This window comes from Embiotoca jacksoni, unplaced genomic scaffold (assembly GCF_022577435.1).
Source record: "Embiotoca jacksoni isolate LCO1_2020_lvr unplaced genomic scaffold, fEmbJac1.0.p SCAF_9, whole genome shotgun sequence".
In the NCBI taxonomy this organism is placed as follows: Eukaryota; Metazoa; Chordata; class Actinopteri; family Embiotocidae; genus Embiotoca; species Embiotoca jacksoni.
In genome coordinates, this window is record NW_027185447.1 from 9986545 (window position 1) to 10002766 (window position 16222).

Here is a 16222-nt window from a genome sequence, read left to right on the forward strand (position 1 = left end):
TTGACGCTACTGTTTCACTCGGACAAGTTTTAATAAAGTTTTATAGTTTCACGTCGGCCTTCAAAAGCCTTTTCAGTAGACATTGGTGCTATTCAAAATGGGAAAGTTGACAGACTTTTGTTCTCCAATGTCGTCACAAAAAGGTTTCATCCCGGATGCCCTTTTCGTGTGAATAATTCGTTCTTTTTCAACGCCGACATCTTAAGACGTTTTCACGCGCTTCAATCAGTTTTCATCAGCTCGGAGATCTGCTGAAAAATCTCTCAACGGGCAGCCCGACATGTCCACCTTCTTCATTTAAAAAAAAGCGTTTCAGTTTTCAAGTCGTGTTGTGAGGACTGGCGAACATTTCAAACCTCCAAAGTTATTCTAAGCACAAAAGGTAAAATGTACATGTGAGGTAATGAAATTAGGATCTTTCACACATGAAAAAAAAAAAAAAGAGACAACTCAAGGGCCCACAATGTATACCTCAACAACTGTCTGTTCACTATGCATCGTCGAGCTGCAGCAAAGACATTCTGAACTAGTCAGTGGTGCGATAACTTCTAACAACATGTCTTACTTGACAAAAAACACTGTCACTCTGTCATTGGATGTGTTTCATTTCAAATAAAAAGATGGTTTGTCAGAGTTTCCTGCACTTTTTTTTTTTCTTGTTTTCTTTCCAGATGTCTCTGGAAATTTCTACAGAAAAAAAAGCATCTCCCTTCCACCAGGTGTCAGTCGCTCTGCTTTATCTGATAAAAGGAAATATGTAACATCATATACAGGAGTCATGACGTTGTCATAGTCCGGCTCCTGTCAACTCGCTGTTTGGAAATTCTTACAAATATTAACACCCAATGAAATAAACATATTTATTTAATGGTAGCAATAGATCACTTGTTTAACTGGTTGACATGATACTTATTACCAAAGCTTTTCTACATGTTGCATGACGATGGAACAATTTTGTTTTAAAAGCATTCGTTGTTTTAATTTTTTTGGCTCGTATGAAGATCGACTATCAGGCTCTTGAATCTGCTTAATACCGTTTTATTGGAGAGTGATTTGCAAAGGATGTGCTGCTTTACTCAACATCAATACAACCAGAATTTTTTTTTTTTTATAAAATGCTGACGTGAGAGTTTCAAGAGTCTGCCATTTGATTTTCATGACAGCTGGACATGAATGGAAAGCATGGTTGCCTGGAACAGTAAGAGCATATCAAAACGTCGAAACTACTCTATGCCAGGACATGGGGCAAAAAAGGACGGGAAAAGTTGCGTCAAGCTAAAAGGATCACCTGGTTGAACATCTCACAACTAATTAGGTTAACTGGCAACAGATCAATAGCACGATAAAAAAAAAAAACATCTCAGAGAGGCGGAGTCTTTGAGCAGTGAAGATGGGGAGTGGTTCACTCCTCTAGGAAAGACTGTGTGGGCAAATAGTGCAACAATTTAAGAATAATGTTCCTCAATCTAAAATTGCAAAGAATTTGGGGATTGTATCATCCACGGTACATAATGACGTAAAAAGATTCAGAGAATCTGGAGAAATCTCTGTACACAAGGGGCAAGGCTGAAAACCAATATCAGACGCCCTTGATCTGCAGGCCCTCTTAAGGCACTGCATTAAAAACAGACGTAATTCTGTAATTAAAATCACTGCATGGGCTCAGGAACACTTCCCAAAACCATTGTCTGTTTGCCACTGCTGGCATTAAATTCAAAATACTCAAAACAATAAGATTTCTCAGTTTCAACAATTGATGTTTTCTTTGTTCTATTTTCTGATTTCATTTGGCTTTACATGATTTTCAAGTCATCACGTTGTGTTTTTATTTACATTTTACACAGCGTCCCAACTTTTTTTGGAAGACAGGGTTGTACACCGGTTGTAGTTAAAGAGGTACAGCTTCCAAAAACGGATTGTGGTCCAGAAGCTCTGAAACTTTTCTAAGAAAGTAAAGAGTTCTTTTGGAGTAGGGAGATTTAGATTACAGCCGGATTACACTTAATCTGTAATGCACCAACTATATAAAGCCATTTACCTTCTAAACAAAGTGTACCTTGTTTTTTTTTTTAGTGGTACCAAAAGCGGTATGCAGGAATAAATGTTAGTTTTAACTGTAGTTTGAAAAAAATAATATTGGAACAGAATATTGGTCAGTTTTGGCTGCTGGTCAAAGAACATGTTTTCCAAACTGAAAAGAACACAGATATAACATCTATTTATCCTTTTCAATGAGAAGTAACAATGACATTTTGATTTCGGCTATTACTCATATTACTCATCACCGTGACTTCAAAGATATCATTTGTCGTTATGACAAATGTATCCATTTATTTTGGTCTTCAACCTTTTTTCCAATTTTTTTGTGACCGAATTGATCTCGCTGCTTAATCCGCTTTCCCTAGCAAAACATTATAAAAAAAAAAATATTTAAGGGAAACTCTAGAGAGCACATGAATGGCCTTTTTGTGTTTTTCCTGTATGTATACTTGAGCAAAATTGCTCTGGCGGGTCTAACAGGGTATTTGGACTGACTGACTAATACGCAAAAATGATCAAAAAGGTTTCTGAAATGATTAATCCAGAAGGCGGTGTGTAAAAAGAAACACTTTCAGGACAGTCTGTGGTTTAGCACTGATGTTTACTGCTGACGGACTGGGTGCTTCAGAGGAGCATCAGAGCAGCGCTCAGCACGGCAGAGGCGAGTCTCGCGTTCAGCCTCTGTGCAGCAGACGCCACTGCTGCCGACTGACTCGACTTCAGCCAGCCTGCGAACCTGCTGGTCCGTGCGTAAACCCCAGGTCTGTAAGGAAGTCCACACTTGTCTCCGAAACTTGTCACTCCCACCACATAAAACCTCTCCTCACGCTCGCTGTAGCACTGCAGGGGCCCCCCACTGTCACCCTGAACCACACGCAAACAATGTGTCTCTGACGTTAAACCTGCAGCTTCGGAGTGACTTTAAAAATGCCCAACAAACCCCTCACCTGACAGGCGTCCGCGGCGCCGCTCTCCAGTCCCGCACACATCATGTTTTCCGTGATGAGGCCATCGTACCAGCTGGTCAGGTTACATGTTCTGGTGTCGATGAGCTTCACCTCGGCTTCCTGCAATCTGTCCATCATCCTGCCTGCAGTGCGCGCGCACACACACACACACACACACACACACACACACACCAGAACTGCTTTTAAGTGGTCTTTCAAACTTTTTACAATAACTAATAAGACATTTATTTATAAGATTTGTATTTATAATAATAACGTATGCATTTTTGCAAACTTTGTTCATTTTAAATGGATAAACTCGAAGTGATATACTGAAAACACAAAGTATTAAGATCCTTCGTTCACTACTTTGACAGCAGTTACAGCGTTGAATCCTGACATGTTTTTTTTATTTATTTTTTTTATAAATTTCCCCAAAATTCTGCAAACATGTTTTCAGTTTTCCATATCGGTATATTAACTTTGAAAAATGGTGAAGGGATCTGAATTTTGTGTAAAACATCTTTAAAACTTATATCCAGCTAGGGTGAGATCATTTGTTAAATGTTTTTATATTGTTTACAAAAGCTAAAAAGAAAAAAAGAAAAAAAAAAAGTGTTACTGAAGAGGATTAAAATCAGATCAAGTCAAATAAAATGACTTGAACGAAAGAGACAGTGGAGTAAAAGGTTACCTGAAATCTGATACAGAAATAGAAGATGAGTAGGGAAAATAAATCAAAGACACGTGAATCTATATGCTCCCAGCACGGTGATAGCCATGGGTTATGTTTTCGGGTTATCCATCCTACGTTCTATTCTTGTGAACATGATATCTCGGAAACGCCTTGAGTGAATTCCTTCCAATTCAAATGTTCCATTGAACTCAGCGATGAACTGATTCGATTTTGGCAGTCGAGGGTCAAAGGTCGCCTTGTATCCATCCCATGGTTGTAAATATGAAGCGTAACTCAAGAACAGAAGGGGAAACCGTGACCATATTTCAGACTCTGGTCGTCGGTCGGACACTGAATTAATGACACTCATCTTGGATGTCCACCTTGGAGACTGTGGTGATTGTAAAGGAGGAAAATGTATGGCGGCATCCGTGTTTTAGAATTTGGAGCTTCTTTGCAGCAACATCCATATTTGAAGCATTGTTTACTGTCATGGTTGCACGTTTGTTATCTATCAGAATCAGATCTATTGGTCAAATTGCTTCAAAGTCTTCACAACATATATTATTATGAATCTGGATAGAAATGGATGTGAACTGCAACTTGACTGGCCGGCGGCGGCGGACAACCACGAGGTGATCATTTTAGTTCAACTTATTCAAAGTCAGACTTTGAATCTTTTGAAAGAAGAAATAACACACTCCCTCTTACAGATGAAAAGGAAAATATTACTCATTTTATGTGCAATTAATATGACTTTTACTGTGCTGAAGTGACATAGGTCCAGTTTAGAATATGTTTTAGTCTGCTCCGTATATTTTCGTTTTACTATCAGAGCCATCACTTTGGTGCTGAGTTTCTATTCATGCTACTCGAGTGCTTATCAATGAGAGTCGGTTGTTGGGCCCCTGGGTCCAATCAGAACAGTTAGACTGAGTGAAGTCTGTGTTGCGGTGACTTTTTAGCTTGTTGCTATTCACATGTTAAAACATTCTTTCTTTAAACGAATGCATCACGAAGCAATATTTGTAATTGCAAATATGCTGGGGATAGATGCAGTTACAGATGTTAGCAAAAGTCATGAATAAATAACATTGGATTTCATTCTAAAATGAACCATCAAGGCTGCAGCCCTTAAATGTTACTCACTCATAAATAAAATATTTTTGGACAAAAAGCTATAAATTAATAATTTATCAATAATTAGGGTTTAATAAAGGGCCTCTGGCTGAGTTTATTTCTTACTATCTGCCTTTCCTCATCAAATGTTCTCTTTAACTTGATTCGACAACTGTGGTGACTTTCAGACCTTCACGCCCGGGTCTTCCCGAAGAAGAGATTTTTCATTACGAAGGACTTTCTGGTTTAGTCAGTGTCCACGTCATATTGTGAAGCGGTGATTTCTCCCTTCGCTGTGAATCTGAAGCATTCGGAAGGAGCCAACAGCGATTCAGTATCTTCTTCAGGAGCACCGAAACATGAAATCATCTTTCAAACTAAACCAGCATACTCTTGAGTTTGTACACCAACCGTTATAATAGCTGCTCCCCCATCCGCTGATGAAACAGTGGCTGAAGTTGAGGGTGGACTCGTGTGTCTCGTTGTGAGGAATGCAGACAGGCTGGACGTGGTCCGTGAAGCTGAAGGGAATGCTGAGCAGCAGCAGAGTCACGTCGTTGTCAGATGTGTTGTCGTCGTAGTTCTCGTGTATTATGACTTTGGTGATGGAGCGGATCTGATTGTGAACCCCTGGAGTGGAGAGCAGCTGCAGTCCGGCCACCACGTGAAAATGGCGTAGGTTGATCCATCTGCACACAAAGCAGAAAAAGTTAAGACTCCCTGTTGTTTTTGTTTTAGTGTTTGTGTTTTGTTCCCTCTCGTCCACCTTCACAGTCAAGCCAAGTTTCTGTTTTCCATGTGAATGGGTATCACACTGAGCGGAGTGAGCAGCGGTCCAAATTCATGGGTGGATAAATGGGTCCTCCGGTTTTTAGATCTCTCAAAACTGAAAGAGTGTTGCAGCGAACACGCGTTTTGCAGCCCAGCTTCCATCTGTCGTCGCATTTTCCACAAGCATGTTCCTCTTTACAGCATTTAGACGCCTGCTCACTCAACCAATCATAGCTTTTACTTTTCTTGAGATGACCAGGTGGTTCTCTTCGCTTCGGTGTAACAGGACTCTGTAAAATTCATCTCATTCCCTCTTTGCACATGTGATGTGGCCTTCAGACGTGCTGCTCCCTCGGTTGTATAGACACCTTGATGAGAAATCCAGATGCTCCTTTAAATGCATGATGTACATACCATGACGCTGTTGCTTCAGTGTGAAACTTGTGACCACTGTTCCTTGTAGATTTGTCTGCGTTTAAGCTTTTTATCAAGCATATCAAATAAAACCAGTATCCATGCGTGATTTTTAGAGCTCCGGCAGTTGTTTCATGTTCCTTTTGTGAACTCCCATATAAAATGTCTCACCTGCAGTAATGTGTTCACAATATTTTGTCTACCTCCTGCACACAAACACAGAGTGGGAGATGCACAAACATGCGGGCTTGGGTGCAGATCAGACAGGTGTTGTACTCACAGGTATTTGTGGAAGCAGTGTGAGGCAGTGAGCACCCAGAGGTTGTTGAGGATCATCCCGCTGCAGCGGTGCATAGAGAGGATCTGGATGCTGACCTGCCAGGGCCACGCCCCCTCAGGAGCCTCCCCGCCACCCACTATGCGAAACAGACCAGGGGGGAGAACCAGGGGCCGCTTGCCACAACCTCATCAACACAATAAAAAAAAAAAGAGAATTCATGTGAAAACAGTGAAATGATATCCTGACGTTTACATTGTTCGGGTGCGATGTGACTGGTGAGGAGTGTGTACGTTGTGTTCGGCACGCCCTGTTAAATATTTAATGAAATTAATAGACGGATAAAATGGCTTATTAAATCAACTATTAGTTAACAACTAATCAAACAACAGAAATGATTACACGCGTTGTTGTTTTTTTACGTACAATTACTCATTTTAATTATTTTTCAAGTCATTAAAAAAAAACCAATACAACTCTGAAATAGACAAGATAATGTGTCTGTTTAGCGTCTAATCTCCCTCGTAGAAAGTTAATCGAGACATACAGTTACTTTTGCTGAACAGTAATAGTAGTAGTGGAAAAAAAGTACAACGATCTCATTCAAAATCAAGTTGACATTTGTGATGGCGCAAAGTAATAAAAACTGGGTGGATACAGCATAAACCAAAAATGATGAAGACTCAATTACTACATACAAGTAAATGCAAGTAAATGCATGGGACCCCTTTTTTTTTGTAATATTATGTTCATCATTGATGAACTTTGATTGAATTGCAGGAACTTGTTTAATAATTTCAGGAAATCAACAAAATATAAGATAATAAAAGTTCAGTGAGAGATTGAACTGAGTCAGAGAAGCTGCCGGAAAAGGAGGAATCCCACATATAAATATTTGAATGTAATATAGTTAAATATCTAAACGTAGCGTAACATTATACAAGTAGAGTCATAAAATGGTCTTTATGATGCTTAATTCACTGACAGATTATTTGTTGCTGTGTTTTGTTGTTGTTGTTGTTGATGCTCTTTGTTCAAACCAACTTCCAATTAATATTTTATTCATTAATCAATAATATCTACTATATCTAGTCAGGGGTGTCTCCAAATCAATTTATTATTATTTTTTTTTTTTATATATACTTTATTGAACACAATTTAAGTATACAATCAATGCAGACGAGCACTCAATATAATCTCACACAGATTAACCAGGTGGGCTCGTGGGAGTTACTGACTTTAGGGATTAACTCCGACTGTCGACGGACGGTTGGTCAGTTTAGCAGTGAGTGATGGCGTCTTCTCAGTCCTCCTCGTTCTTCTGCCGTGTCTTCATTTTTGAAGTCGGTTAATTTGAGCTAGTGCCCTTTAGTGACAATCGTGCGCGTGATAAATGTAGTTTTATTCGGCGTCAAAGAGGCGAGATTGAGCGGATTAGAAACCCAACCGTTAGCCGCCGTGGTTAGCCAGCTCCCGGGAGCCGTTTTTTTTTTTAGCTGCGGCTGTGACGTCATGAACAGGTGACCAAATGAAACGACGTCTTCGTGATTAAAAAAAAAAAGAGGATTTCTGTGGGATCAGACATTTGGGATGATGTGAGTACGCAACTCAAACGAGCATGTAACGCAGGTCTACTTGTTGAATTTGATCCAGTAGTTGATTTTTGGTTTTTTTCCTGTAGATGACTGTTGCACTTCAAAGATGTGTTAGCTGAACAGTTGATGAAGAAAATAATCTGCGTTTAAGGCTTTTACAAAACTACATCCAAAAAAAAAAAAAAAAAAAAAAAAAAAGTCCCACCCTGGCACCGGTTCTACTTACCATCATGAGACGAAATGAGTGAACTCAAACACAAGGTGCCCACGAACAGAAGAAGCCCATTTAAATCCATTTAGTTTCAGCTCTTTAGGACATTTTGGACAAAAAAAAAAAAAAAAACCAAACCAAAACAATTCCTTCCGGTCTGTGACGTCACTCGCACGTTTGGCTCATTGGGCTGCGTCAAAAATGAAATTGGCTAATAAGGCCGTGATGAAATACAACATCAGAAAGTTTTTAATTTATATTATAATATATATATATATATATATATATATATATATATATATAAAAAATTGAACAACTAAATGGGAAATTAATAGGATTGGTCACTTCACTTAGGTTTGTGTTCATCACACATTAGCCTACATAACAGCAAAAGACAGGTTTATTTGCATATTCATTTCTGCTATTAAAGAGCAGAGTGTGGGAAGGGGCATATATATGTATATTTGTATATATAGAGCATAGTGTGGGAAGGGGAATATATATATGTATATATATACAAATATATGTATATATATACAAATATATATATATATATATATATATACACAAACATACAACTCCCCCGCCCCTTCCCGCACTCTGCTCTTTAATAGCACAAATGAATGTGCAACATGCAATACCTCAGCTATATAGTGACCCTGTTAAAGCCGCCTCCAGCCATTACATTCCTGCACTACAAACTCACCACGTTAAACACAGAGTGAGCCAATGCGTTTTGTCAGAAAAACCTTGGGCATGGATCTTCTGCGCACAATCTCCTCCAGGCTCCCCTCTGAGCCTGTTTCGTGAACCCGCACACTGACTGGGGGGGCGGGGGGGTTTAGAGGCCGCCAGGCCTAAAGGACCTTTACGATTTCACGAAGCGCCACTTGCCGACACTCCCTTACACTCTGCTGAGAGTCATCAATTATGCAGGGAGACTGCTCGCACTGAGGGGAGGGGGAGGGGGGGGGGGAAGATAGCAGCAACAATATGGCGACAACTGCAGTTTCTCCCCAATCTTTTCCACATCTGCAGTCCTGCAACAGCTCTCCGGATTCATTGTAACGCTTACAATGTGAGTATCCCTCGTTTATAGTGGTTTGGGGGGGTGAGAGGGGGAGGGGGGTGTGCATACGTTGGTGGATGAGGGCAGATTTTTCTCTCCGTCGGTATCCTCGCTTCGCACCAAATGTCGCAGAGCTGCACACTGCCCCGCATCTCTTCTTTTTTTTTGTGGAGCGGAGTGGAAAGAGGGTGTCTGCGCTCGCTCAGCATCTATCGACTGGACCAGAGCAGGGGAGGGGAGGGGGGGGAGAGAAATATACACATTTTATCAATGAGATGTTGTCGGTGGCAAGGAATTTATCGGATTAACTATTTTGTCGAGCTTCCAAGGTATCGATTAGACCTTTGCGAGAGAAAACGCCTCATAGGTTAGGCTTCAGGTAGGGCGCCGTCTGACTTGGTCCAGCCCCCCCCAAAAAAAACAAAGGCAAAAAAAACCCCGGAAGATTTAAAAAAAAAAAAATTAAACATTGGGCTATATTTTTTGGGGCATTTTATACCCTCTGGACTACAGGATGATACTCTTCATACACCACAAGGCTTCGAAAAGGGGGCTGATGCTATGTAAGTAGCCCGATGTTCCTTCCATCATCGATAGCCAATAAATATCCAGGTGTTTGTTTTTTTTTTTGGTGTGGCAGCACCATAACTGCCTTTTGATCGTCAAGATGTTTTTTTTGTTGTGTTTCACCTGCTGGTGTAGGCTGTGTGTTCTTTTTCCGCTTTATGCTCGGGGCGATCTTGTGCACAGATAAAAAAAAAAAACAAAAAAAAAGCCCTTATCGATTTGGCAGTCGACATGGTTTCACGGGTGTGGTGCAGATCCTTCAAGACAGCGCGCAAAAACGGCACAGAATATCCCGGCAAAAAGATGAATCCTGTATGCTGAAATACAACACAGAAATCTTGCACTCATTTATTTTTGACACATCGATATCACGATTGTGATTTTTTTTTTTTTTTTTTTTTTTGGAACAAATCCACGGTGGCGTTTACCTCGGCGTGACATTTTCAACATACAAACCACCCACTGCAGTCATATTTTTGCTTTAGCCAATTTGGTTGTAGCGGGGGGGGCACTTCTCTGCCAGAATAACCCTCCGGCTTTTCTCTGAGGCTGACTTTTTCTACGAAATGAAATGTGTTAAGAAAAACACAGACAATGGCGTCTGCAGGCCCTCCTTCTTTATTGCCAGCTTCAGTGGACAAGTTTCCGTTTCTTCCTGCGCCTGTGGGAAAGACCGAGAAGATGCCAGAATGTGCTGGTTTTCTCTGTGAAAATGATGAGCCTGGATGGAAGCAGCGCGCAGACTTGATGTATGTGTATGTGCGTGCGCGCTCTTGCGGTGCTGAAGCGGACAGCGCCAGCAGAGCGGCAGAAGGCTGCGAGGTTCCGGGGTCCATTTTAAAACAGACGTCTTGGCTCACAGGCTGCATGTTTTCTCTGTGTTTTGTGTTATTTTCTCCCCATACCAGGACAGATAGAGGGGCGTCTTTCCTGTGTGAAATCGGCTTTACACGTCGAGCATTTTAATTAGACGGGAGTTATGCAAGAGGGGAGCGGGGGAAGTGACAGGCCTTGTGATTCAGACATGGCTGATTGTCCTGTTTAGGCTGCATCCACCTTCCTCTTCGCCACCACTGGCTAAAAAAAATAAATAAATCGGAATGGATAGAATATAAGGCCAAGCAAAGGAAGGGGGATCGCATTATTTCATGCATTTTTCAGGTGTGGCTGAACTCTCCTCTCCTCTCAGCTCCTTCCTCTCTCCTTCAGCGCTGCCTCACATCATGATGCTGATATGTCCTGCAGCTTGACCAGTTGTCATTATACCCTTTTTACATCTTCAGTGTGTCGAGTAATGCCGCCATTAAGTGAGCTGTGTTTGCTGTCAGCTATTCAAAAACTAATAAGGTGTAAAATCCTTAAATGGGCTGGTTGTGTTTGTTTGGCAGAGGTTTGATGCTGTCAGAGGTTTAACGTCTTGTCGTCAGTGGTTGTTGCTTGAACAAAAGACCAGGCGTAACTGACGTAAAATGTCTCCCCGATATGTAAATGACGTTATTTTTTGAAGCCTGTGCACATTCAAAGTTATATTTAACACTCTAATGTGGGGATACTGGGTGAGATTACTGATGACACACAATGTTGCCCAAGATAAAACTACCATGGTGTCTCATGTTGTCGTCCCAATCGCTCTCCTTGGTTCTAGTTTTCTGGAGCTTTTGAGCTGTTTTGTTTTTTTATCACCTCCAGCAGCTGTGGTGTTTTCTTTCTCTCATGAATTGTAAAAGGAAAAGCAACATATTCTTAATGTTGTAATTTAATAATGTGGCAAGGATACAATATTCAGGCAGACATTTTTTTTTTTTTTGTAATCCATGCCGTCCTATTCATTTCCTTTTTTCTCCTTGCATCCCGCAGAGCTGCTACTGTGGATGGTACAAACCTAAAGACCAAGTAGCTGCAGGATGAAAACATGGCTGCACCCCTTATTGCACCGCCAGGACCTGATAGCTTCAGGAAGTTTACTGTGGAATCTTTGGGGATCCTTGAGCTGCGCATCAACGAGGAGAAGAACAAGAAGCCGCCCAAGCAGGACAGCAGCTACCGCGACGACGATGACGAGAACAAGCCCAAACCCAACAGCGACCTGGAGGCTGGAAGGAGCCTGCCCTTCATCTACGGGGACATCCCTCGAGGACTGGTGGCGGTACCACTGGAGGACCTGGACCCATACTACCTGAATTCTCAGAAAGTGAGTTTACACACACACACACACACACACACACACACACACACACACACAATTAGATTAGATGTTTCTGATCAGTGCACGGTATTGAATCTAAATAGTTTTTGGTGAAATGTGTCACAGAGTATCAAAAATGCTGGCAGCAAATGTCTGGTCAAAGTATTTAATGAAACAGTCCCTAATCTATATCAAAATACTGTCTGTTGTTTGGCTTGTACTAAGACACCATTTAAGAGGTCAGATCTTTGGTTTCTTTTGTCAAATGAAACAGGTTTTGGAGAAAAAACATGAAAAGTTATTAAAGTATGAATTGGACGGTGTGACACAAAGTAATCTTATTGCGGCAAGTATTCATACCCAGCACAATATTTTGTATTTGTTCCTATTTCTCAGGCTTCCAAAACCTCAAATATTGAATATTGTACCAAAAACTCTTAATAGTGCACTTGGCAAGCTGAAATATAACAACATTATACCTCACTGTGACCTCTTAGCTCTTGTGCGTGACCTGTTGTGCTTTAACATTCTTCTGTTTTAAACACTTTATTTAGATCGTTGGGTCAGTTTTTCTTAGATCCGTAAATCTCTTTGATGATGAATGAAAATCATTTAAATAAAAAACAATGATTGTGTGATATTTTGAAAAGTACCAAGCATATTAAATAGAAAGTTTTAAGCCCCAGATGATTGTAATTTAAATCGGATCAAACATTTCATTTCAGTGGATTATTTCATTTCATTGTGCTGATTTTGAAACAGTTGTAACTTGCAGTTATGGTGATATTTTATATTTTTCCCCCTGACTGACGAGCGAACATGTTACTTTGTTGTTTAGACCAGCAGACATGTGTTTCGGCAAAAACATAAATATTAATGTTTCACAGTGGTCAGTCGATGAGAAGTGTTATGATGTCACATTGAGTCATACCTCATGGCTGGAATTTACACAGATGAAGCCGAGACCCTGTGTGGTTTGTGATGGTGGACTTCCAGGTGTGCTCTGTTTACAGTTGTTTTAATTATATAATCAGGTTGCAGAATTTAATTGTGTTTTCCTCCTCGAAGACCTTTGGGGAGCGTGAGAGTCGAGCTGTTGAGTGGGCCGTTGCCATATCTCCAATATGCTCCCAGGGCTTTGGGGAAAAGGTCAGCAGCAGTTACTGTTGAAAGACTGTTGTTCCACATGACAGACTTTCCCAATTGTTCAAAAATTAATCTGTGGCAGGAGAGAAAAGCAGCAGCGGCAGCAGGCCGAGAGGACTCTGCTTCTCTTAGAGGAGACACGTGTGTCTCTAGGGTTTCTGTCATGTCTGACGCTCAGGAGGACGGCCAGGTGACCTTGAGAGTATCTTAATAACATGTGTATCTGTCTACCAAAACTGTTGAAGGAGACTGCATGTGTTTCACATGACTGTTTCTTGTTCTTGTTGTACCAATCAGTCCCTGAATAGAAATGATTACATTTGTAGAAACCATTACTTATAGATATTGGGAGAGGGTGAAATAAGGGTTTAGAAAAGTTCAAAACTCCCCTCAAATTTGCAGCCATTTTTGAAAACATCTGATTTAAAAATGTACTGAAGTGCTCCTGTATTCTGAGAGAGTTATACTATGTGAATGTTTTTTATTATGTACGTAAAAATGAAAGAATAATTATTTATCCTGGAATGCCATTGCTTTCCCCAAGCATTGATCGAGATGCAAAGTGTACGGTGGTGGTTTGAATGCTGGTATGTTTACAACAGGACTGAGCTGCGAGGCTAAAATCTTCTACCATGGTAACGTCGTTTGTTGTCTATTTTTAACAAAGAATTATGTAACAAAATTGGCATTTTTTTTTTTTTCAAAATGGTCTCCTCCAATCACATATGCATTTAAATGCTGATGCACCTATAACAACAATGTTGTAAAACTCTTGCAGTCCACACAGAGTCCCTTCAAATATAGCCAGGCCTACCTGAAAAATAAATTTGAGTCACCATCATTAGCTGAGCAGATTTGTTTAGATATTGTGCGTGTGTTTCTGTGTGTTTAGGTGCACATTATCTGTCTCTGCGTTCCTATCCGTCTGTCTTTGTCTTCTACCTCACTGTCTTTACACAGTGCACACTGACTGTTATGTAACGCACCAGTCCAGTGCACAAGTTGAAGACACAATTTAGATGACACTTAGCAAACATGTCCAGAGATACAAAGGATTGTTGACGTTCACTCACTAACACACAGCTCACTTGTCTTTTTTCCACATGTTCCATGCGTTGCTGTCAGAGATTCATCATGTGAGTCGTGCAAGCTTCTTTGTTCTTTTTGGGTTTTGCTTCTTGTCTCTGCTCCTGCCTTCACCAGCAGTCCTCTCAGTTCTCGGCCGTAGGCAAATCTAATTATGGCCCTCAATCTAGTCTCGTTCTAATGCCAAAGGGAACTGATGCTGCTTTGGATCTGGCAGCTCGAGGGGCTGTGTCATCAGATTAGGTGGTGACCTTGATGGAAGAGCATTGCTCTGTATGTCTTTGTCACTGAGAGGTGGCAGGTCAGTTCTGGATGTGTTCCTTGCAGGAAGGAGGGGGAAAGGTGTGGAGTAATGTGAAGGAAGGCTATTCATCTTCCTCGTGACAAATCTTCATTTGTGGCTGTTTTAGATCGTGTCATAGCTGAAACAGAGGGCTGGCAGGCTGGCTGGGTGATGAAGCGGCATCCAACCCTCCCTGCCTAGCTGGTGGCCAGAGCAGTGCTGTCGCCACGCCGAGTCGAACCGCGCCAGGTTGAGCTCGACGTCACTGTACATGGCCAGAGAAAAGCGATTTTTGAGGAGAGGGGAAAGAGAGAATGAAACAAGAGGGAGGGCAGGAGGGAGAGATGGAGTGAGGACATGGATGAAAATGGACGACATGTGCAGGGATGCATGAGCACACCTGCTATCCTTCTTGATGCATGCAGCCAGGATCACTGAAATGTATTTACCTGTGGAAAATTTGAAGGTGTAAAAATGTGTCATTTAAAAAAAAAAAAATTCTTCTTCTCTAGATGTTCCAAATATTTTCATTTGAAGTCAAATAAGCTCTTTCAAGGAAATAAATGCTCTGTCTTACCACATCTGTGTATATGTATTAGAGAAAAGGCAGCATCTGCTCGTCTGTCCTCCGCATGGATTTAAGGTGAATATTTACAATGGTATGACCTCAAGCATCACAGATAGCTTGTGACAGACCACGGTGTAAAGTTAATTTAATCTATATGTTATGTAGATCACATTGTAAGGAACGTGTCAGCGTACCTCCAGATCATTAGCACATTGAGACAGAATCATACTTTCGCTCACCGAGACAACACAAAAGTAATTTTTGGATGTAAAATGGCACTAACGGGGAGAAATCATGGCGAGTAGTATACGAGCAGGTTATCGCCTAGCATGGCGGATGAGCCCGGTGACATTGCCTGGTTAATGACTGTGTGGCTCTCGGGCTGCAGGCACCATAAAGTGCAATCCATGCACCATTTACCACGAGGGGGCTGAAAGAAGGGTGCTCGTTGAATGGCTGCTGCGGCCCTCATGGATGCAGATGCTGCCGCCCTGCCTGCTGGCTCGAGCTTCTGTGTCGAAGCCACTCTCTCGCCGTCTCCATCTCCCGCCCATCCCCCCTACCCTCCTCTACTCCGTCTTCTGCCCAGCTCCCTCGCTCTGGCTCCCTCCGCCCTGCTTCTCCTCCGCCTGCTGCTGCCACAGTTGCTGCCTGCCTGCCTGCCTGCCTGCCTCACTTGCTCTCCATCTCCCCCCGTTTTCTGCCTTTCCTGCTCTCTGCTCTCCTCTTTGCTCGGCTCTGGATTATGAAATTTTCAGTAGCTTTGCAGCAGTTTAGTCATGCGTTACAAAGAAAGACTCCCTACATACAGTATATAATAGTCATGTGTGTGTGTGTGTGTGTGTGTGTGTGTGGCTGACTATACTGGTTACACATTTTTTTGCTAACGCGTGTGTTTTTGCATTAGTTGGTCGTGTGTATGTATCCCGCCTATGTGCGTGATGGTTGTATTTAACAGAAATGTCATGCTACTGGCAACTAGGACATTTCCAAGTGTGTCATTATATCTGACTGTAGTGTTGACTGGGGGATGTTTACAGTATATATGAGAGTATTTACACATCTCGGGAGACGCTGCTGCTGACCTATAATAGTAAAAAGACTAGGATGATCTCACCATGTTCAACTGCGGTGGCTTGAACTGGGTTGTCTCTTGATTTTAGTCAAATTAATGTAGGGGGGGAGGGGGTCAACTGTGTCTCGGTGTCTGGGCAGAAATGTTCTGAGATGTTTATGTTTTTTTTGTCAACAACGTCTCTCACGTGCAC

The 16222-nt window shown here is 41.6% G+C and overlaps 2 protein-coding genes across 8 annotated transcripts in view; one reads left to right on the forward strand and one right to left on the reverse strand.

The window, feature by feature from the left end:
* Positions 1–417: 417 nt before the first annotated feature.
* Positions 418–10127, reverse strand: LOC138192894 (transmembrane protease serine 11D). Its single transcript, XM_069140574.1, has 5 exons — positions 10115–10127; positions 6248–6431; positions 5194–5471; positions 2988–3130; positions 418–2904 (listed from the first exon to the last, which is right to left on the reverse strand). Exons 1-5 carry the CDS (start codon positions 10125–10127, stop codon positions 2665–2667), a joined length of 858 nt encoding a protein of 285 aa, XP_068996675.1. The 3' UTR covers positions 418–2664.
* Positions 9025–16222, forward strand: part of scn8aa (sodium channel, voltage gated, type VIII, alpha subunit a) — a 45172-nt gene continuing 37974 nt past the window's right edge. For 3 of the 7 annotated variants that reach the window (XM_069141236.1, XM_069141239.1, XM_069141233.1), the window contains exons 1-2: positions 9234–9682; positions 11544–11877. In XM_069141236.1, the coding sequence (XP_068997337.1) occupies positions 11599–11877 (279 nt within the window). In that variant the 5' untranslated portion in view covers positions 9234–9682; positions 11544–11598. Of the gene's footprint in view, positions 9129–9233; positions 9683–10416; positions 10436–11543; positions 11878–14135; positions 14154–16222 lie in introns of those variants that run through there. The other 4 variants (XM_069141234.1, XM_069141237.1, XM_069141235.1 and 1 more) reach the window with 4 other exon arrangements.

What these genes read in the sequence shown, in the direction of transcription:
- LOC138192894 (XM_069140574.1), bottom strand. An exon ending in GGGGAGCAGCTATTATAACG is followed by an intron (nt 3,131 to 5,193) that starts GTTGGTGTACAA and finishes CGCGCACTGCAG; the next exon opens with GCAGGATGATGGACAGATTG. An exon ending in GCGCCGCGGACGCCTGTCAG is followed by an intron (nt 2,905 to 2,987) that starts GTGAGGGGTTTG and finishes CGTGTGGTTCAG; the next exon opens with GGTGACAGTGGGGGGCCCCT.